The sequence below is a fragment of the Pristis pectinata genome, chromosome 30 (genome assembly GCF_009764475.1).
Source record: "Pristis pectinata isolate sPriPec2 chromosome 30, sPriPec2.1.pri, whole genome shotgun sequence".
Taxonomy (NCBI): Eukaryota; Metazoa; Chordata; class Chondrichthyes; order Rhinopristiformes; family Pristidae; genus Pristis; species Pristis pectinata.
In genome coordinates this window covers 23,756,413-23,780,946 of record NC_067434.1, presented here as the reverse complement: position 1 = coordinate 23,780,946, position 24,534 = coordinate 23,756,413, and the positions used below count along the sequence as shown (strand labels likewise).

General features: G+C 43.9%; 1 protein-coding gene across 1 annotated transcript in view; it reads right to left on the bottom strand.

Moving 5' to 3' along the window:
* The window catches only part of camk2g2 (calcium/calmodulin-dependent protein kinase (CaM kinase) II gamma 2), a 400,303-nt gene that overhangs the window by 27,409 nt on the left and 348,360 nt on the right, over positions 1-24,534 (bottom strand). The window contains 3 exon segments of the mRNA XM_052041768.1: positions 512-587; positions 8,648-8,731; positions 22,871-22,919. Of these exon segments, the coding sequence (XP_051897728.1) occupies positions 512-587; positions 8,648-8,731; positions 22,871-22,919 (209 nt within the window).

Below are 24,534 nucleotides of genomic sequence, written 5' to 3'. Positions count from 1 at the left end.
TTGCAGATCCCGAAGGATTTTGGCAATATCTACACGAGAATGAACATGTTCTTGATTTATTGTTTCTTCTGAGAGACAGAACCTCAAATAGTGCAACACTTTTATAGCATTGTAGAGGACACCTTAATTTTACTTTTGGGGGCACTGCCTCAAGATAAAGGGTCACCATTTCTGGCTTCGTTGTAAAATCCTTATCCTGAAAGAGATGTAAATCTTTAGCTTCCTCTACCCCTGAGGGCTGTGTTGGCTCAGTTAATGAACATCTATAACGCTGAAACTTTTGTACTCCAAGGCAATTATGGGATATGGGGGTTGGATGGGAAACAGCAGGTAGTTCAGCCTTGAAGGGATGAATGGCCTATTCTGCTCCTATTTACAACTTTACAAGTCCACAACTGGGAAGTTACAACTCAAAGGCCTCATCAATCGCGTGGTTGGAGGTAACTGATTGGTCAGGAAGCCAATATTAAAGCATACCCTCATCTCACTCTCCTAGGCATCCTGAACTTACGTGTAAGCTTCAAAGTCTCCATTATTGATTGCTTCGATGAGCTGTTCTGTGATCTTGATGATGTCTTGTTTGCGAGCTAAAATCCACAAAAATATAATGGAGGAGAAAGACAAAAATCCAGATTAGTAAAATGCAGGTTCTTAGAAACTGGTATCAAGAAAAGTTTCTGTGCAAAGAAAAAAGTTATTGCTTTAACATGTACTGGATGCACTTGGCTGGAATCTAAATTATCCCCGAAGTATATTTCTAAATTACGTTAAATCTGAACTCCTATTAGACTTTATTCATTTATTTTGGCTGTGCAAATATAATCCAGATAGTTAGATATTCTGATGCATTATCTCGTACTGTTAAAGTTCCCGACATCACACAAGGAACAGTGCTCAAGTAATTCACTCCTAACTTGTTGGCCAGTGGGTATAACACTTCTAACTGGCTTTGTTTCTTAGAGGACATGTTTGCTAAATCTCCTTCTACTGGTCTAAGAGGAGGAACAGTTTACATTGCAACAAGTGAGATTCCTAACAGGACACTGCCTGCCCAAAACAGATCCTTTCCAGATTCCATCCAGGCACGACTACGCAAGAACATTTAGGTAGGGAAACACCACCCACCTGTCATTTAACTGAAGGTGCGCTTGGCAAGGCTGTAGAACACAGAACAGTACAGCACAGGAACAGGCCCTTCGGCCCACAATGTCTGTGCTGAACACGATGCTGAATTAGACTAAATCCCTTCTGCCTGCACGTGATCCATATCCCTCCATTTCCTGCATATTCATGTGTCTATCTAACAACTTCTTAAACACCACTGATGTATCTGCCTCCACCACCACCCCAGTAGCCTGTTCCAGGCACCCACCACTCTCTGTGTAAAAAACTTGCTCCACACATCTTCCTTAAACTTTCCCCCTCCCACCTTAAAGCTACGTGGAACTCTACCTGACCTGTTGTGGACCAAGATCAGGAAGTGGCTGCTGCTCTTCCTCGGACTGGGATGAATATGGTGGGTCAAATGGCCTCTTTCTGTGCTATAAAGCTCTATGATTCAACAGTACATTGGGGGAAGGGTCAAGTTTAGTGAATTATTGAAGTGTAGTTTTTAACTTTGCAAATGACAAAATATTTTTTAAAATATCAGGCTAGAATTTGGGACACATGGCTATAATTTTTTCAGCACTTTCCCCCTCTATCTATCCCTAATTGCCCCTGAACGGTGGTTTGATAAATAATGGCAGAGGATGTTTAAGAATCAACTGTATAGTTGATTCTTGTATAGTTGGGTGTTGGAAGGCACACATGAACCAGAGGAAGGATGGCAGACTGCATACCTTGAGGGAGATTAACGAAATGTGCAGATAATGTACCAATAATCCAGTTGCTTCATGGTACCTCTGGCTCTTAATCTCAGGTGTGTTTAATTATCCGAATTTGAAATCCTCAATTGTCATGGTGGGATTGAAATCATGTCATTGGATCATTAATCCCTTCACTCAGATTGCCAGTTCGTTAACATCATCACTACACTGCATTCAATTACTTCTCGCAGCTCCCATCAGGCAGGAGGTACAGAAGCCTGAAGTCCCACACCACCAGGTTCAGGGACAGCTACTTCTCTTCAACCATTTGGTTCTTGAACCAACCTGCACAACCCTAATCACTACCTCAGTACAGCAACACTATGACCACTTTGCACTACAATGGACTTTGTTTTGCTTTTGCTCTTGCTCTAATTATGTTGTTTCTTGTAAAAAATATGTATAATTTATGCTTTTCTTGTGAATGCTGCATATCTGATGCTCTGTGCCTGTGATGCTGCTGCAAGCAAGTTTTTCATTGCATCTGTGCACACATGTACTTGTGCATAGGGCAATAAACTCGACTTTGACTTGGAAATTCAATTCCCTCCTCCACCACATAATGTCAGCAACGGTACCAACCCAGCCACAGGTCTGTACCTGGGCACTCAGAATGTTGAATCAATCAATAAAAAATAATTGTTGAAGACATAAGGAAAGTTTTGGTTTCTTCATGGTCCATTCGTTCTGTCCATGGCCAAATATAACGAAGACCACTTAGGACCTTGTTAAAATTCTGATGCACTAATCATGATTGAATACAGGTTTGGGAGACGGACATCTAAGACATGGTCTTAGATTTTAAACTCCCAGACGACAGTCTTTCCCACAGTCCTCATCTGTTTATGATAAATTCCTTCATTAATGCCGGGACTCCTTACCTGTCAGCACACTGAAAGTACATGAGGGGCATAAATAGGGTGAATGCACTCAGTCTTTTTCCCCCAGGGTTGGGGAATCAAGAACTAGAGGGCATAGGTTTAAGGTGAGAGGGGAGAGATTTAATAGGAACTTGAGGGGCAACATTTTCTTTTACACACAGGGTGGTCAGTAGATGGAACGAGCTGTCAGAGGAAGTGGTTGAGGCAGGTACAATAACAACTTTTAAAAGACAGTTGGACAGGTACTTGGATAGGAATGGTTTAGGAGGTTGTGGGCCAAACATGGACAAATGTGACTAGCCTGGCATCTTGGTTGACATGGACCAGTTGGGCTGAAGTGCCTGTTTCCGTGCTGTATGACTCTATGAAAGCTCCTATAACCACAAGGACTGCATTGGTTCCAGAGGGTGGCTCTCCATCCCCCTCTCAAGGGCAACTAAGGATGAGTAACAAATGCTGGCCTTACTCACATTCCACGAATCTTAATTCTATAGAATTAAAAAAAGGCTTGAATTCCGCCAGCTAAATACTGGACAAAGGAGACATTGGAATCAATCTTTTAATGCAACTGAGGATTAGATCCCCTGTCAAAACCAGCCAGTTATAATCTATGCCAAAAAATGACATTTTGACTGAGCTTTGATTTTAATGCAATTAATCCAACTTTTGGAACCATGATAACAAACAATCAAGCCACCTCTTGTACATGGATCAACAAAATGTCATGGACAAAATAAACTGAAAGACTAATGGATTGTGGGCCTTTCTATCTAGATGACTGAAGTACAAAGGCAGTGATACAAAGCCTTGGTTGGACCTTGACCACTGTAGTGTGAAAAACACTGGAAGCCACAAATCTGGATGGATATATTGGCCCTTGAGGGATTGCAATGTACTTCAAAATTATATTTGGATTGTAGGGGCTAAATTAAAATGGGAATTTATTGGAACCAGGGTTGTATCCCCTGGGATTTAAAAGCTATAGGGAGATTTGATTAACGTTAATAGAATATTACAGAGAATGATAGGTCCTGAAGAGGTGGATGTGGAGAGGCTGTTTTCCCTTGTAAGAGAACCTGTTTAAAAATAAGGGGTCATCTATTCAAGACAGAGATGAGGCAAAACTTCTTTTTCTCAGAAAGTTATGGGCCTTCGGAACGCTCTTTATCAAAGGCCAGTGGACGCAGAGACTATGAATATCATTAAGGCAGAGTAAAGATGGGTTCCTGATAAGCAGGAGGGTGAGGTAGGTAGGAAGGCAGAGAAGAAGTCGCAATCAGATCGGCCACGATTTTACTGAATGATGAAGCAGGCTCGGTGGGCCGATCAGCATTTTCTTGCCGCTGATCTACAAGTCTACACTTATAGACAGAAACTACTTTCACTCTGTAGGGAGCCTAGGACTAGATTAGCGGCAGACCTTTTGTGCATGAAGTTGGGTAACACTCCTGTTAGCAGAGGCAGATGTGTGGACTCTGTTCTGCAATGATAATTGTTGTCGGGGCCAAGTGTTAATTTTACATTGAACAAATAATTTTAGTTAATCAAAACTCTTTGAGGGATGTAGGGAAAAAGCAGGTAGGTGGAGTCATGTCCAAGATCACTGAATGCCAGAACAGACTCAGGGGCCAAAGGGCTTGTTTGCATGCTGTATTTTGGAGGAAATTAAATTCAGGTTTTCTAAACCAGCTGACAGTGGGCCCTGCTGTAGAATTAATATTTCCCAGAGGTGGCAGCTTGTAATTAGATAAGTAACCACCCGGAAGAATAAACAGGGTCTCTGTTTAATGGAGATTCATTAAGTTCAACACTTGTGTATTTATTTTAGTGAAAACCTTGAAAGCTGAAGTAAAAACAGAAAGTACTGGAAACAAGCAGCAGGGGCAGTAATAAATAAAAGAGAAGAAAGACAGATTAACATTTAGCTTCAGGATGTTTTCATGAAATATTAATCTGCAAGAACTGTCTTAAGGTTACCATTGTTTTGGATCTTCCCATTTTATTGCTCGGGGTTCTTGGTTATTTATTGATAAATTGTTCTGATGTTTTTGTTGATATTTCCATGAAAACTCTTATATTGCTAATCCTGATTCTTGTACAGAGGGATCTGTGCACGTCAACAGCAGGGCAGGCATTGTTTCGGGAACGAGCCAGAAGTATGACTTCTAAAGGGGATAATATCTGCAATCTAAACTGCTGTGAAGTGTATTCATCAAAGAGAAGGACATGGACGATACTGAGTTCGGGGAGGGGTACACTGATATTCTGGAGCAAGAAGGTGGAAGTGGTCAGACGTCATGGAACAAGCAAGAGTTGACAGGATGAGATCTGTCCCAGGACGCTATGGAAACAAGGGAGGAGATAGCTGGGGCCCTGATAGAGGTTACTGCATCTTTGCTGGTCACAGAATACTGGAGGACAGCTAATATTGCTCCCTTATTCAAGGAAGGCAGCTGAATATTGAATTCTCCCACTTTAGGTAACTGCCACCCACACCCCCACCCCGTTTCCCCCCCCCCCCCCCGCCCCCATGCTTCTTCTCTTCTTCCCATTCCTAGCCTCTTTTTTTCTATCTTTTTCTTCCCCCCTCTCTCCTTACCTTTGACCCATCCCCCGGTGGATCTGCTCTCCCCTCCTGCCCCGCACCTGCCCATCACTATCTCTTACCTGCATCTACCTATCACCACCCGTGCCCACCCCACCTCCCCTCTTCTGTCCACCTATCGCTGCTCTGCTTTTCCCTCCTATATTTTGGGCTTCCCCTTTTCCTATCTCCAGTCCTGAAGAAGGGTCCTGACCCGAAACGTTGACCGCCTGCTTTTCTCCACGGATGCTGCCTGGCCTGCTGAGTTCCTCCAGCATCATCGTGTTTTTCATCTCGATATTCCAGCATCTGCAGTCCTTTGTTTCTCCAGCTGGGATAAGCCAGGTAACTACAGGGCAGTGCGCCTTATGTCAGTGGTAGGGAAATTATTTGAGAAAATGCTAAGGGGTAGCATTTATATTCATTTGGAAAGGCAGGGGCTGATCAGGGACAGTCAGCATGGCTTTGTGAGGGGGAAATCCTGCCTCACTAATCTGATATTTGAGGAGGTAACTAAGAAGATTGATAAAGGCAGGGCAGCAGATGTTGTCTACATGTCCAAAAGGTGAAGATCCAAGCCAAGCTGGTTATCTGGATCCTAAATTGGCTTGGTGATAGGAGGCAGAGGGCGGTGGTGGAGGGACGCTTCACTGATCGGAAGACTGTGACCAGTGGTGGACCGCCGGGATCTGTGCTGGGATCCTTGTTGTTTGCGATATGTATTAACAAAACGAATGTGAATTCAGGAGGCATGATTAGCAAGTTTGCAGATGACTCAAAAACGACGATGTGGATTGTGAGGAAGTTTACCTGAGGCTGCAGCAGGACATAGATCAGACGAAAAGTTGGCAGACATGGGCAGATGAAACTTACTCTTGACAAGTGCAAGATGTACTTTGAGAAGTCAAACAGGGATAGGATATATACAGTAAATGGTGGGCTGCTAAGAAATGCTGATGAACAGATACACCTTGGGATTCAAGTCCATAGTTCCCTGAACAGGTTAGATTGGTGGTGAAGGGAGAGTGTGACACGCTTGCCTTCATAGGCCAGGCCATTGAATATAAAAGTTGGGATGTTATGTTGCAACTTTCTAAAATATTGGTTAGACCACACTTGGAGTATTGTGTGCAGTTCTGGTTGTCACACTTTAGAGAGTGCAGTGGAGATTCCCCCAGATGTTGCCTGGAATGGAGGACTTTAGTTATAAGGAGAGATTGGATAGGATTGACTTGATAGGATAGCTGGACTTGTTTTCTCTGGAGCGACCTGATAGAAGTGTATAAATAGAGGCAATAGATAGGGTGGATAGGATTTGTTTCACATGGTAGGGGGTATCAAAAACAAGAGGGCGTAGGTTTAAGATGACGGGGGGGGGGACTTTTAATGGGTATTTGAGGGGACCGTTTTTTTTAAAGAAAGAATGGTTGATACCTGAACCTTGCTGCCGGAGAAGGAATCAGATACCATCAGTACATTCAAAAAAAAACATTGAGACAGGCACTTGAATAGGCAAGGCAGAGAAGGATACAAATCTAATGTGGGCAAATGGGATTAGAGTATATGGGCAAAAAGGTCGTAGACGGGGGGGACAAAGGGCCCGTTTCTGTGCTATACAGCTCTATGTTTCTTGCCACCAAGGGTACGCCATGGTTACAGAACACTCAGTCTACAAGACGTACTACAGCAACTTGTCAAGGCCTCCTTGATAGTACTGCCTAAACCCATGACTTCTGCTGTCTAGGAAGGACTTGGGCAGCAGACGTATGGAAACACCGCCACCAAGTCAAACACCGCCCTCCTGACTTTACCACAGTCAACACTTTAAGGCTTCCTACCCATTAACACTATGGGGCATCTTTGTCACAGAGATTGGCTTAGGTATGAAACTAAAACTGGTCCCAACCTCAACCCCACAAATATGAACCAATATGTATCCGAAGATTTATAACTTTGTTCTGTACCTGACAGGGCCTGAAAGTATGTGCATAAAAGAGGAAAGAAAGGCTGGCTGTGCTGCACTTCCATTGTCAGAGAACAAAGGACATGCAGCAATGCTGAGTAACCATCCAGACCAGGATGAGCACTGAGCTGAGCCAACTTTGAATGTTTTATCAGAACGTACACCTGACCAGACCCATTCCAGACACAACGCACAATCTCATGTCCTTCTAGGCTTGGCTCAGCTCTCAGGCTCTACTTTACTACATGGACTGCAGTGGTTCAAGGGGAGGCTCGTCTCCAGCTTCTTAAGGATAGTTGGGTGGACATCACAATTGATGCTTACATTCGTGAATGGATAAGTAAATCAAAACTTGACTAGAGATAGGATGAGACAATTTGGGAGAATCAGGAGAAGCAAGAGTAAGGAGAGACTTTGACACATCACGCACACACACCAAGATCACAACAACAAACTGCACACAGAGAAATGATGGGTTAGTTTTTTTAAAAGAAAAAATAGTGGATTTTAAAATGTAAAAACCCATCCCGCTCTACAAAGCCATTAGACATGATTATTAAGAAGAAAGTGTCAGCTAAACGTTTAATCCTCACTGAGTCCTGTGGTGACAAAATGCACAATGCTATGAAGGTTTGTTGTGAAATCTTTCCTTTACCCACTTTAATGGGAATTTCTTGACATTTTTATTGACCCAAACTCCATTGAGAATCTTAGGCATGAATTAAGACCCAGTGTGTTAAGTGCTCAGGTGTTATAAAATGTAATATAAAAACCATCTCAGAGATGCCATCTTAACCTGATGTTGTAGGTAGAAATCCCACAGGATTGGGAACTGCTCTCGACTCGAACTGACTCTCCTCTGGATTTACAAGAGGGAAGGATTTTAAGAGCTGTATTGCAATACAGATGCATTATGTTCACATTGGCACTGTTCTGCAGTCTCCGGTTAGGTAACAGCCAGATTCGTCTAGAGTTGCCAATGAATACATTCAAATAGTTTAAAAAAGTTTCCCGTCATCCCTTACTCATATTGGCAACTCATATAATTATTACGATTGAGGGATACTTGAATTCAATCAGTTCAGTTGTTCTTAGCTTTGAAAGATAAATGTTAGAAATAATGAATATTTTCACATAGAGTTTACAATCAGCATTTTCTTTAGCATGGTGAAATTATTTAAAAAAACACAAAGAAGACTACTGTGCAAATAGACAATTTACTGTGCTTGTTAATGTTTTTTTAGTATGAAGGTACACAAGAAGATTTAGTATGATTCACTCCACCCAGTCTCCAGTGAATTTAGAGAGTGATTCCGAGCTACTGCTTGGCAAAACCTTCTGCTTGACTTACACTGCGTGGGAGGAGATGTGGCTGGAAGCAGCTCTGAATTATCTGTGTGATTCACTGCACAGATGAGCTCCACACTTTCAGTGGCTGAACACACAAAGTGGGTGGGGGAGAAAGAGAAATACAAACGTAAAATGTATATAATATCGACACACATACACACACACTGGCAAACAAACCTGGACGTTAAGAAAATAAAACACAACAATGCAGTGCCATGCAATGCTGCAAGGAATGAACTGATGTATCTCCCACCTCTCCAACACTTTTAATTGTCCTCCCACTTTCTTAATTAGCTTGGGACTGCCAACTTTACAGGATTATCTGGAACCTTCAGCAATTGTATTTAATTTCTGGGAGCAAACCCAGGAGAAAAATTAGTGGGCCATTGAAAAATACATTGATTTCCTTTGAACACATTCATTTTTTTGGTATTGAAATACAATAGAAATGTTTGGCTGGCAAGTCAACCAGCACCCAGTCAGGTAATCCAAGTGCCTTTCCAGCTGCCACAGAATGGCACTGCCCTGCAAGGTTTGGCACGTTGGGTGACCAATGGCTTTGGGTACATTGTGATGGGGATCACATTAAAATCTCCAGAGGTGTATCCAGAAAATAGAATGCAAAGGGGAGCAGAGAGAAAGAGTACATGCAAGACTTTTAGAAAATTAATGAACTGCAGCTGCTGGAAATAATTGCTGTGAAAGACCCTCTGTGCCCATGACATGTTCCCTCTGTGTTGGAGAAACTAAACGCAGATTCGGTGACCGCTCCACAGAGCAGCTTCATTCAGTCCCTGGGGATGACACCGAGCTTCCCCTTGCCTGACAATTTTCCTTCTCGCTCCCAATCAGACTTCCCTGTCCATGGCTTCCTGCACTCTTCCACTGAGGCCCAACATCATCGTGAGAAACACAAATCACCTTCTGTCAAGGCACAATGCAGCCTTCGGAACTTGATATCAAAATCGAGAATCTTAAGTTACTCACTTTCTCTGTTGGTATCAGAACTGGTCAGTTCTGCTGTCGCCGATCCACCTGTAATATTAACTCAGTTTTTCTCTCTCCACTGACACTGCCTGATCTGCTGGGCATTTCCTGTGGTACTGAGTGGGACTTCACACCTTTTACATGTTCCTTGGTCCTCTCGTTCTCTATCTCACTCTCTCTCTCTCTTCCCTACCCTTTTCTCTCTCTCCCCCTTTCTCTTTCTCCCTCTCCCTTTTTCTCCCTCTCCCCTCCACCTCTTCTGCAATTCTTGGTGAAGGATCTGCGACCTGAAACCTTAACTCTGTTTCTCTCTCCACAGATGCTGCCTGACCTGCCCAGTGTTTCCAACACTGCTTTTATTTAAGGTAGTTTAGAATCGGTTGATAATGAGATGGAGTGGGAGTGAGGGGATCAGGTGATCTCTCTGTTTCCTTGAACTATCCTTCCTATGTGGAAGTACTTTGCTCAAGGCAGGCCTGGGTAAGGTTAAACTGTCATGGTGGACAATTTCGTAATTGATATCAAACTGGGTTGTGCAACTATAAGTCAGTAGTTGAACATAATACACTGGACTGTTTCAGTTACGAGAAGAGACTGGATAGGCTGGGTTTGTTTCCTTGCAGCAGAGGAGGCTGAGGGGGGACCTGATGGAGGTGTGCAGAATTATGAAGGACACAGAAAGAGTAGACACAGAGGTGTCTACAACCTGAGGCACAGTTTCAGGGTATGGGGTAAGAGGTTTAGAGACGATCTGAGGAAGAACATTTTCACCCTGAGGGTGGTTGGAATCTGGAACGCACTGCCTGAGGGAGTGGTGGACGTAGAGACTCTCGCAACGTTTAAGAAGTACCTAGGATCACCAAGGCTTGGAAGCACTGTGCTGGTTAATGGATTAGTATAGATTGGTACTTGATGGTTGCCATGGACGTGGTGGGCCGAAGGGCCTGTGCTGTACGACTCGATGACCAATGCCCCAGAAGTATTAATTGGAAAGAGTTGAACGAGTGATGGACGTCCCCAAGAAGGAAGTGGTTGCGAACATCAACAGTCAGCTTTGACACTGTAACACAGGGCAAGGCAAATGCCACAGGAGCTACTAGGAACTGACCAAAGGCTGGTCCAAAAGGCAGATTTTAAGGAGCTACAAGAGGAGGAGGGGGTGGAGAGGTAGAAGGTGACAGGGCTGAGGGGTGGTTCACGGAGAAATTTCAGATCCAAGTAGAAAACCGTAACAGGGAAGGTTTGACATCCTTTGTTCACCACGACCACTGCCAATCTCTCGAGTTAAATTGGCAATGATATCATGTAAAGGGTTTATTAAGTCTGTAGAGTTTATAACTTCAGTTGGAAGTGTACAGAACTAACTGAGATAACCGACTTCACCTTAACCGATGTGCAAGCATCTTGCATGTGCTACTAGTCTCAGCAGCTTCTCCAACTCAGTTCTCCAGTGGGATCATCAACCCACCCAAATGTCTTCTTTATAAAGATTAAAAGTTGAAAGGAAAAGGATAACAACATCCCACTCATGATCTCAAAGGACAATTAAGTACCTTCTTTTAAACGTAGACACTTTGGCCTGAAATGTGACTACCAATTTATGCACAGCAAGCTTTCATAAATAGTAACACAACAATGAACAGCTTTGGATAGCACTCACTTATGTGAGAGAGCTGGAGTGTGTCAAGAATTCCCACTGAGAGATGACAGCAGAAACCAGCTTTCATACTTAATCAATGATCAATGACCATAAACCTTGCCCTTGGATGGTGTTATTTGTATGAGCGGAAAAACGGCTTTAAGCACGAGGTAACAACAAGTATGATTCTCAATTGCCTTCCATGTAAAGTATGAATCACTGTTTCCAATTGTTACGACTGCTCTTGGAACTGAATATTTATGATGCCCTTGGAACTGAATATTTATGATGCCCTGACTTAGAGCATGATGAATAAATTGCACAGAACATGGGAAGCTGGCAAGAGGCAATCTGAATTAAAAGGATATATTCAGAGCTAGCCAGTGCAATGGGATTGTCTTGATTTTACTGTAGAGTCCAGAAGGTTTCCATAGATGGTTAAAGAAGGCTATTCAGCTTACCAAAGTCTGGGCTGGCTCTCTGAGCAATGAAGCCAATTGGTTGCTCTCTCTTGCTTAAAAGTCATGTATAATTTCTGTTAATTTAAATTTATGTTAACTTATGTTGGTCATGTCCGTAATGTACTGTGCTGCTGCTGCAAAGAGCTAATTTTCATGGCATTTATACCCTGGGTATGTATGTCCATGACAATAAACTTGACCTTGCTCTTTGTTCGCTGAGTCCTGCAGCTTTCTCAAGTGGTATTTGCACTTGGGATATGCAGGCAATCCTGTACATTGTTCTGGTGGACGACAGCGGTATCTGCACAACCGTTCTTCAACCACATCCTGAAGTCCCCTGTACTGGCTGTGTCAATCTCTACCCGATGACCATTCCGCCGAGCGACTCGGCAGCATTACCACATTGACTTCCTACGCTGTCAGTGTCACACCAGCACATGAGCCAGGTGCATTCAAGAAGCCAGCTCTCCCCCTATAACAGATGACGATTGACCACATGGATGTGGAATAGTTGGAAAAGTATGACTTGTTGCAGGATGACCACATGCCTGCGGAACAGTCCATTTGGTACAGGACAAAGAACAGACAAAAAGCCGCAACAGTTGGGAATGTGAAATGAAAATAGATAAAGCAGGAAATGCACAGACAGATTAGCTGAGGTTACAGCCAGTGGGTGTCTGTTTCTCAGCTGTTTATTCAATACAGTCAAGTCAAGTTTATTGTCATGTGCACAAGTACGGTGAGGTACAGGTACAATGAAAAACTTACTTGCAGCAGCATCACAGGCACATAGGTACAGACAAGGTAGTTCTATGTATAGCCTTATCAAGGATTCTTCTGTAAAAGGTAATCCCAATGTGCAATGTGGAAACTGATGAGGAATTTAGCTATTTTGTGATGTCTGACATATCCAGCATTGGGAGAGTGGAAAGTCATCCATAGATATTGTTAGATATTCGATGGCAGCTTTCTTTATGTACAAAGGAACGGCCTTATACTTGCTGGTGATAGAAGAATCCAGGCCAATCTTTTGTCTTCACAGATGCTGAATGATCGCTGTATTACCGGCATTTTCTTGTTCAAAAGAATCAGTATGGATTTGCAGAAGAAAAATCATGGATCACTGCTGTCAAGAGTCTTCATAGAACAGTACAGCACAATACAGGCCCTTTGGCCCACAATGTTGTGCCGACCTTTCAATAACATTACCAACATGAAGGCCAAGTAAATACAGTCCATATTTTTAAAACAAGATCGTAAGTATCAGGAGGAGGTGGTGGTCATCATCTGGCACCAAGTTTGCTCAACAATTCATCAAGATCTTCCACCTCAGCTCCATCTACCTGCACGATCCCAATATCCTTTGATTCCACTAATTTCCAGAACTCTAGTGATCTGTGTTTTGAATGAACGCAGTGGCTGAGCCTCCACAGCCCTTCTGGAGGGAGTAAATCCCAAAGATTCACCGCCTACTGAGTGAAGAAATTTCTCCTCATCTCAGTCCTACCCCTTGTTCAGAGACCGTGACCCCTGGCTCAGGACTCCAAATCATAGTTGTCGCAAAGAACTGTAACATGCAAAGCGAAAGATCACGTTTAACTGGTTAGCTGAGGAATAAAGATAGTGAGAACCATGTAGACTGCAAGGGGATCATGAATAGAGTGCCTCTACTTTCTTAGAAGCTTAAGGAGATTTGGCATGTCACCAAATACTCTCACAACTTCTACAGATGCACTGTGGAAAGTATCCTGACTGGTTGCATCACAGCCTGGTACAGAAGTTCCAATGCACAGGAATGCAAGAGGCTGCAGAGAGTAGTGGACACAGCCCGGTCCATCACGGGCACAGCCGTCCCCACCACTGACAGCATCTACAGGAGGTGCTGCCTCAAGAAGGTGGCATCTGTCATCAAGGATCCCCACCATCTGGGTCATGCCCTCTACTTGCTGCTACCGTCAGGCAGGAGGCACAGAAGCCTGAAGTCCCACACCACCAGGTTCAGGAACAGCTACCTTCCTACAACCATCAGGTTCTTGAACTGACCTGCACAACCCTAACCCTACCTCAGCAATGGAACACTACGGAACACCTCTTGCACTACCACGGACCTGTCTCTGATTATCTTTTTTTTTTGCACTGTCTTGTTTTTGCACAGTCCTTTTTTCTCTCTCTTCACTGTCTTGTACAATTTATATTTTGTGTGGTGCCTGTGATGTTGCTGCAAGTTTTTCATTGTACCTGTACCTCACTGTACTTGTGCACATGAAAATAAACTCGACTTGAGTGTCTCAGAGAGTGCTACTAATCAAGGTATGATTTGCACAATGATATCAGTAAAATCTGCATGGCAGAGATATCAAAACAGGTCATAAAGAGCAGTGTCACAGGTTAAAAAAGGAGATAAGTCTTCTGAGCTGATATATGCGTGACTGAAATAATTACTCGTGCGTGGGACTGAAAGGGAATACATGCTTTAAATGGAACAGTGTAATGTGTTAACCATGAGGAGATTTAGGGCTTACGTTCTATCTGGCAATCAGGTCACAGTTAAGATGGAGCGATGTGGGGAAATTATGCTTCATTAACAGAGAGCTGGAGTACAAATCAATAAGCCTGCCTTGTTGACGCAAAGGATGGTGGTTGTTTCTGCTCTGACGTATTAAGTGCAGCTCTGATCACCTTATCACAGGCAGGGTATTGCTGCCCTCAACAGACTTCAGAGGGAAGCCATAAGATCCATTGCATCAGCAGTTCAAGTACGAGCAAGTTAACAAGCCTTTAATGGGCTTTCTTTCTGTGCAAAAGTGGTGGTGAGGTGACCTAAAGGTTGCATTTAACACAGCAAAGTGACAACAGCCATGCAACTATTATCAAAAGGGGTCAGAGACAAGGGGTCAAGGGCTAATCAAACCAACAAGTGAGGAACGTAGAACGTTACAGCACAGGAACAGGTCCTTTGGGTCCATGATATTTGTGTCAACAATTTAAACTGAACATCTGCCTGCACACGGTCCGTATCCCTCTATTCTTGGCTTGCTCACGTGTCTAAAAGCCTCTCAAACATTGCGATTGGATCTGTTTTCACCACCTCCCCCGGCAGGGTGCTCCAGATACTCACCACTCTCTGTGTAAAATAACTTACCTCTAAATCTCCTTTAAACATAGAACTACATTCTATGTTCGCTGCCCCCCTCACCTTAAAGCCATGCCTTCTGGTATTTGATATTTCCACCTTGGGAAAAAGCCTCTATCTACCCCATCTATGCCTCTCATAATTTTATAAACTTCTATCAGGTCTCCTCTCAGCCTCCGACGCTCCAAGGAAAACAACACAAGTTTGTCCAACCTCTTCTCACAGCTAGTACTCTTTAATCAAGGCAACACCCTGGTGAACCTCTTCTCCACCCTCTGCAAAGAGGTAAGGAGGAAAACCAGAGGGACTAGTCGAAGGACCTGCGGCAGGACTGAAGGAGTCAGATATGCTGGCTTTCAGATGTGATGTGAAAACCTTGACCCCATCCACTGCCTGAGGTGGATGGTACTGTTGTGAAATCGAGCAGGAGCATTCCCTGGTGACCCAGCCAATATTTACCTCTTATCCTGTATTACGGAAAAGAGGTGATCTGATTATTACCACACTGCTGTTTGAGAGACGGAGTTGGTCAGAAAGACACAGTGAGAGAGAGAGAGGGAGGGGGGGAGAGAGAGGGGGGGAGAGAGAGGGGGGGAGAGAGAGGGGAGGGTGAGAGAGAGAGAGAGAGAGAGAGGGAGGGAGGGAGAGAGTGGGGCAGGGAGAGAGTGGGAAAGTGGGAGGGAGGGAGTGGGGCAGACAGAGGGAGAGAGTGGGGTAAAGACAGGGAAGTGCAGAGAAGGAGAGAGTGGAGAGAGACGGAGACAGGCAGATGGAGAAGGGAGAAAGAGGCTTGGAGACAGACCTGATTCACAACTGTGAGAATATTACGTATTTAAATGTTGCCCCTTCCCCCTCTGCTCCATCACTTTGCAGTGAAGACCATGGTGTCCAGGGATTCGTATGAGAGGCTCCTGCCAGTGCTTTTCTGTACAATGGCCACCAGAGAATGCGCAGAAGCCAGTTCGTCAGACAACTACACACACAAACCTGCAAGGTCCACGCTCCTCCACAGGACTGCTGGTATTGGACTCTCAGTACCTTGTAGGTGGGAAAGTTGGTACATATTTTGGTACTTTAGAAGGTTTAGTAATGAAAAACAGCCACAATCTAGTTGCTTCTACACACTTATCCACATCAATCTGTACACCTTTGTAAGTTTGCCACTAACCGCACACTTACAAAGCTTATCAGCCGATTATGGTTCACCCTTCCATGCAAGGATAGAGTGGTACTTCACTCAGTATCACACAACACACTGGACGGCAGCCAACAGGGAATCGCTGCTGACTTACAGGGTGTCACCTCAGGGGTGTGGTCAACGTCAGCTGACTCTGACACGTCCATAGCAAGTGACCGACTCTCTGTCACACTGTTGCTGCCAGCATCGAGGGCAGGCACTGGCATGCATTGACAACATCATGGAGAAGGATAAAGAGAAAACACAAAACATACAAATAAAATGGCTCAAAACATACATTTCTTTGAGAGAGAGGGGTATGAGGGGAACAAAATACAATGCATGGTTTCTCATAAGGGACCATGAATTTTAATGTCATTATTATCCAATAAACCAGACAAAAGAAAAGCTGCTTACAAAGATTACCAGCAGTGTACACAGGAGGGCTACACCATTAGTGTACGTGAACTCTTACTTAGCTGTTCAAAAACACAGATGGGTAACCGTGGTGAGGCAGTTGCTGGTAACTACGCTCAAGGTGAGATGGAACCGAGGTCATCATTGGAATATTGAACAGTACAGCACAGGAACAGGCTCTTCAGCCCACCATGTCTGTGCCGACCACTAGACTAATCCCGCCTGTGTGCACACTGTCTAGCCCTGCCTGCTCATGTGCCTATCTAAACACCTCTTAAACATTGCTGTTGTATCTGCCTCCTCAGCTTCCCCTGGCAGTGTGTTCCAGGCACCTACCGCTCTCTGTGTAAAAACCTAGCCTCGTAAATGTTCTTTATATTTTCCCCGTCTCACCTTAAAGCTATGCCCTCTAGTACTTGACATTTCCACCCTGGGAAAAAGACCTTGACTATCTTTTCTGACTGATCCTTTCAGGAACAATAGAAGATAACGCCTCTAATACCTACCTCAACCTTAGTTTAAAGATGCATTGACAGGACGTGCAGATGGCCATCTCTCATTGCCGGCTTGGTTTGAGTACAGAGTGATTTGCCAGGCCAATTCAGAGTTAAGACCAACCACGGTGGTATAGATCTGGACACACATAGTGATTAGTGAACTATGTGGTTCTTTAAAGGAATCTGATGGTTTTTGTGGTCACTATGACTGATATTAATTTTACATTCCATTTTACTGAATTAACTTCCATAGCTGCCTGGGTGGGATTTTAACTTGTATCTCCATTCAGCTGCTCTACCCAAGACCACAAGAAATTGCAGACAGTTGTGAATGCAGCCCAGTCCGTCACTCAAACCAGCCTCCCCTTCATTGACTTTGCACTTCCCACTGCCTTGGGAAAGTAGCCAACATAATCAAAGACCCCCCCCCACCCCGGTCATTCTCTCTTCTCCCCTCTCCCATCAGGCAGAAGATACAAAAGCCTGAAAGCACGTACCACCAGGCTATAAACAGACCTCTTATATACTAAAAATGAACTCTTGATCTCTCAATCTATCTCATCATGGCCCTTGCACCTGATTTGTCTGCCTGCACTGCACTTTCTCTGTAACTGTAACACTACATTCTGCATTCTGTTTTTTGCCCCCTTTTGTACTATCTTGATGTACTTATGTGTGGAATGATCTGTCTGGATGGCACGCAAACAAAGGTTTTCACAGTATCTTGGTACATGTGACAATAATAAACCAATTACCAATTATCCCATTAATATAGACCACTGAGTTACTTGGTCAATGTACGGCAGACTGCTTGGATTTTCACAACTTTAATTTTAACCTTTAAAGCTATAGGAACAAAAGAGTGACAACACTCAGAAGTTAAATAATTATTCATCAGTATATGTCTTGCCAGTCACTGAGGTTCAACAACTGAATGTTCCCTGCTGCTGAATGCAGGTATTCTGGTTTCTGACTGCCTTTATGCATTCCTATGGTCACTGTATGCAAGGGAAGAGGCTCCAACCATCTGGTGTCTAAATTGCTCTTAATTGCTGGCTCAGTCTTCTTTCATCTTTTGGCTGTAGTTGATTGCACCATAGGATAAAGATTCAAAGCAATTTCAACACCTGCTGATTAATCCTCAGGCAAATGACCAAGAACCCTGTACGTGCAGCGCAAGTGAAGATACCCCAAACAATTAGGAAAGCAAATAATCCAAGTGCGCTCGAGTAAGCAAGAGTTGCTACAAATGCGAGCGGCTTTAGTGAGAACCTGGAGCAACTCAGTGGATTGAGCAGTGTCCGTGGGAGGAAAGGGATGGTCGACATTTCGGATCGAGACCCTGCATCAGGACCGAGAGCGTAGAGGGGAGATGGCCGGTATGAAGAGCAGAGAGGGGATGGTGAGACAGGGGGCCGAGGTGATTGGTGGATGAGGAGGGGTGAAGGATGAGGGAGAGATCGAACCAGGTAGGGGAGGGGGAAGGGTGGAGTTGGGAGAAAGAGGCAGCTGGGTGATAGGTCGAGGCAGATTGAGGGAGGGGAGGGTGAAGGTGGAGACAGCTAGGAGGGAGATAAGTAGGAACACAAAGGCTGCCTCCGCTGGAGTCTGATAAGGAAGGAAGGTGATGATGGGAACCGTTAGGGGGGAGGTGAAGGGCCAATGGAACCAGAACCATTCGGGGACAGGTAACATATTGCGGGGGGGGGGGGGGGGGTGGAGCGGTTAGTAGACCCAGCAGGTGAAATGTGTGCGTAGTAGGTGTATGAGACCAGGAGGGGGAGGGGAATAGAAATGGGTGATGGGGGCTGGAGGGGTGTGCTTCTTCCTCACAGCTCCAGCGACCCAGGTTGGATCCTGACCTCCGGTGCTGTCCGTGTGGCGTTTGCATGTTCTTCCTGTGACCACATGGGTATCCCCTAGCTGATCCAACACCCCAAAGACACGCTGATAGATGACTGTAAGTTATCCCTGGTGTGGGTGGGTGGTAGGGCATTCAGAGAGAGTTGATCGGCACACGGGAGAGAACGTTACTGAGAAATAAGTGGAGGAATAGGACTGATGGATTGCTCTGAGAGTGGCATGGACTTGATGGGCCGAATGTCCTCCTCCGCTGTCATATGGAAATATGAGAAATACAAGACATGCAACAGGATTCTTCAAGACTTTTCTGATATTTCATTCGAGTGATAAGATATCCTTATTAGTCACACGTACATCGAAACACACAGTGAAATACATCTTTTTGCGTAGAGTGTTCTGGGGGCAGCCCGCAAGTGTCGCCACGGTTCTGGCGCCAACATAGCATGCCCACAACTTCCTAACCCGTATGTCTTTGGAATGTGGGAGGAAACCAGAGCACCCAGAGGAAACCCACGCAGACACGGGGAGAACGTACAAACTCCTTACAGACAGCGGCCGGAATCGAACCTGGGTCGCTGGTGCTGTAATAGCGTTACGCTAACTGCTATGCTACCATGCCTGAACTTCACTCACCGCCATTTCCCTCACTGCAAGTTTATGCAAAGATCAACCTGCATTTTTCATGAGTTCTGAATTTTTAAATTTATAGGTTAAGACTTCTGTCTAAAATTTTTCTTTATGCTGATTTTTATGGTGTAATTTTTATCATGTTAAATATAGATTGTCCGAATGTGGATCCATGTTGATCACTAACTGGACCAATTGTCACAGTGCAAGCCTGGAGCACCGTCGTTGGGAACAGATGAATTGTGAAAATCCAGGATCAGCAACTGTGATAAAGGTTTCCCATTCTCACACCACAGGTCTGGGTGGCACTTTTGACAGATCCACGTGGGAAAATTTATCCCTGTCCTTCCTAATATTGCCTTTAGATTAGACCTACTCACTATACAACAGGCTTCCTTCTTTTGGTGGTCATCCAATCCATACTCAATTCTACTTGACCCACCCACACTTTGTGCTCATCACAACACTCTCCAGTGAACATTGTCAGATGGGGACTAGGCACGTTGCTAAATGGCCTCATTTGCAGGTGGCACTGTGATGTTATTTTACCTTGTAGATCTGACACTGACAGGTAATGACCATTACTGGTATATAATGGATTTTCTCTCTATTATTCCTACATTGTTTTCCTTTGTAGCAAAGTTTGAAATAGGAGCTTGTTCCTTTCATCCAAAAAATTAGTTTGATTCATTCCCTTAATTTAATTAGCAGCTTCATTCTTTGAAGTGGAAAGAATTGATAACTTTCAGTCTTTAGACATAGTAGGCCACCTCCTGTCTGTGCCTCTTTGCTCCTTCATATTGGCTTTGTGACGTACAGGGGCAATCAGCATTACACAGGAGTGTCATTGTCTTCTTACATTCCCATGAGGAGACTGAAAATGAGTTTCCAATGTTTAGTGAACACACTTAGAAAGTGGTTCATCACAACAGAAACCTGTTGCACAGCCCGAGCTCACCAAGATAAGGACAGGAGGCCAGTCCGCATTGACAATCATTGAAATCTATGGTGGTTGGTGACACAATTCTGCATCCCTTTAAAGAGTGCAGAGAAGATTTACGAGGATGTTGCCAGACTCGAGGATCTAAGTCATATGGAGAAGTTGGTCAGGCTGGGACTTTATTCCTTGGAGCATTAGGGACTGAGGGGAGACCTTATAGAGGTGTATAAAATCATGAGGGGCATAGATAGGGTCAATGCATACTGTCTTTTTCCCAGGGAAAGTCAACCAAGAACTAGAGGGCATAGGTTTAAGGTGAGAGGGGAGAGATTTAAAAGGGACCTGAGTGGCAACTTCTTCACGCAGAGGGTGGTGAGTATATGGAACGAGTTGCCAGAGGAAGTAGTTGAGGCAGGTTCAATAACAACATTTACACTTGGAAAGGTTTAGAGGGATATGTTTAGAGGTAAGGTTTAGAGGGATACGGGCCAAAATGCAGACAATTGGGACTAGCTTGGTGAGACCTTGGTCAGCATAGAGGAGTTGGGCTGAAGGGCCTGCTTCGTGCAGTATGACCCTATGTCACTGTACTTCTGTTTCATAAGTCCAACCTACAAAAAAAGCGGGTGATTTTTTTTCTTTAATGACGGTTCAGAGGGTTGATTGGAAGCCTTCTTCTGATCTAAACTTCCTCCACAGATCCCAGTATTCCAGAGAAAGACACAATCTGCGCATCCTGACAATGGTGTGTGGAATCTCTTGGCAACACTTGGGATTTATTCTGAGAATACTCAATTGTGCAGCGAGGTTACTGACTCTGGCCAAGGGCATCCCTGGAGACTTCATCACATGACCTCTCATTTCTGACAACCCAGCACCATTTTCTTAATGACCCCGTAATTTTTCTCTCAGAATCGCAACGAGTCCAAGATATTAACTCTCTATTCTGGGGCATTCCTGGAATGTTTGTCAACCCTATTAAAATTAGCAACACAGATTATGTTGCTTACTGAGCTGATGGACCATGGAAATGACCACCATGAAAGGAAGGGGGCTTAGCCTTATCACCACATGCAGCTCTTGCGTAATGAAGAAAACCGTGCTGTAGTGTGGCCAAAAAAACAAAGCAGTAGTGTCTCAATCAGCAGGTAGTCCAACTTCGCTGATATATCTGGTGCCCGAATCCCCTCCAAACTGCACACCATCTGGACTTGGAAATACATCGCTGTTCCTTCAGCATCACTGGGTCTAAATCCTTCCCCAACAGCATTGTGGGAATAGCATCCCCAAGCGCTTCACAAATACAACAGCTGTGAGGGAGGGAAATAACGCCAACAACATCCCCAACTCGTGACCTTACCATCTACCTCATCATGACCTTGCACTTTATTGTCTGCCTGCACTGCACTTTTCTGTAACTCTGACACTTTATTCTGCATTCTGTTATTGTTTTCCCTTGTACTACCTCAATGCACTGTTGTAATGAAATGATCTGTGTGGATGGCATGCAAAACAAAGTTTTTCACTGTACCTCAGTACACGTGAGAATAAACATTTTTTTACCAATTTAACTTAATTTACCAACTTGGAAATTAATTTTAAAAAATCCCTGAAATACAGTAGATGCTTGCCCAAGAATCGAGAGTAAATTTGTGGGGAATTCACGGACTCTTGGACTTCTACAGATTGCAGGGATGTGTCATTGATATTTGATCCAAAATGGTTGCAGTTTTAACATGGTTAACTCAGTAAATAGGGTGAGCATAATTCACCAGTGCTTGGTGATTTGCTGTAACACACTTGAAAACACGGACCTTTGTTGCGAAGTACCTTAATTCAGCTTTGGTGTGCTTCCCACAGCATGAACACCTCCCTTCTCAAAACGAGAGACAGCAGCGCCTGCTACTAGAAATAAATCAGCTGCAGCGTACACACCACGCAGAGCCTAAAGGTTATTTTTTGTGTTGAAGCTCACTCCCAAAATTGCAAGCAACATCAAATGAAGCTCAGAATAATTAGAAGCAAAATTAAGGGAACAGACAGCAGACAGGAGAGAGATGGTGGACAGACAGCGTGGGTGCAGAGAATCACGGTTGCATGGATACAGACTTCATCAAAGAATTTCTCAGAGCTTGGATATTTCATACAAATCAGCAGGGAATCGAGTCTGCTGCAGAAATTCATTCTCGGTGCATCAGGTGGAGAGGATAGGTAAATGCATTCCCCCAAACACCAGGCCAACTCAAGCACCCAAATTTAAAACTGTCACCCATCTGCAAGTTAGCAAGTTAAAAAAACACATCGTAGTTTTTTGTAAACCTATATAACAGCATTTAAACCCAGATAAAAGTCACACAGTATGCAACCTGATTAATCAATAACAGCACAAAAAAATTTACTAGCTTCAGTTTGTCTCCTGTGTTACAAAGTTCTGTTGCATATAAGGTATTGTTAAAGTGCCAGGTTGGTATATAACTACTTACCTTTCCCCTCCTCATCTTCAGTGGTTGTATTGGAGCTCTCAGTGGATCCCTGTGAAAGAGACATTTTTTGACATTAGTTGGACCCCAACATTGGTCAGCTGGTGGGGGATTAGGGTGGGGGATATAGAAGGCTGCACTGGCCTCCAACAGGGAATTATCAGGCAGGTACTTTCCTACTTTGTAGGAATAGATGAACAGCTTTAACTGGAGCTATTCAGAATCAGAAAGAGATTTATTATCACTGACTTATATGACATTAAATTTGTTGTATTGTGGCATCAGTACAGTGTAAAGACATAAAATTACTATGAATTACAAAAATAGTTCAAAAATAAGAATAACAAGCTAGTGTTCATAGGTTCATGGACTGTTCAGAAATCTGATGGCAGAGGGGTAGAAGCTGTTCCTGAATTGTTGAGTGTGGGTCTTCGGGCTCCTGTACCTCCTCCCTGATGGTAGTAACAATCATAAGTCTCCATGATCAGATGGATGGGTCTGGCGAGATGTGGTCAATGAAGTTCAGAACAAAATGAGTTTCACTTGGAGTGGCTTACTGATCAGAATGTCCAATGACAGCACTATTTCTGCCAATGAGCTGGAGACTGAACAGGACATACAGTGAATTATCTTCCTTAAAATATAAAGTCTATTAAAAAGGTCTCCGTAAACTGCAACAAATAGAAACTACATATTCATCTCCTGATAAAAGCAGGTTTAGTTTTTAGCACACTGGAGCCAATGGAGAAGAGCTTCTCATTAATAACTATGTCTGTAAAATCAATCCAGGTCACTTACAGCAATGTACCAAATCAGCTCCATTCTGGCTGGGCTTGTGATGTTACTGATATACAATTGTCGCTGAGGTTACAGATACAACTATGGAGATCAACTGCCTTTGAAACAACATCTAGTTGTGGAGTGGCACAGCAACAATCAACCCTCAAAGGAAAAGTACGTGATTTACTAAGCAACTTTACCACAAGAGGTACAGTTAGCTCTTGTTGGTTAAGTTGGCTTCTTGCTATCTTCTGTCGATCAGGCTCTGGATATAATTGTTCCAGTCAAGTGAAGAATGCATCTATAAGGGTTTGTTGAGTTACAGCCCCGCTCATTACACAGCACTTTGACATTCCTAAGACAATTCAAGACAACTTGTCACAATGCAAATTTCATTTTTATTTTGAGACTGGATGTACAATTTGTACAAAAATATTCTGGAATCAAATTTCAGTCAACATTTAGAACATAGAACAGTATAGCACAGGAACAGGCCCTTCGGCCCTTGATGCTGTGCCAAACTAATTAAACTAATAATTAAATGCCTAACTAAACTAATCCCTTCTGCCCACACAATATCCATACCCCTCCATTCTCTGCACATTCATGTGCTTGTCTAAGAGCCTCTTAAACACCTCTATCGTATCTGCCTCCACCACCACCCCAGGCAGCACATTTTAGGCACCCACCCTCTGTGTAAAAAACATTTCCTGCACATCATATTTGAACTTACCCCCTCTCACCTTAAATGCGTGCCCTCTAGTATTAGACATTTCGACCCTGGGAACCGGAATGAGTGCAGCCAGGAGAGAGCAAAAACTGCAGAGAAGTAACTAACTATGCCACCTTGGCTACACAGATTACATGAAGCCAACTTGTGGAAAACA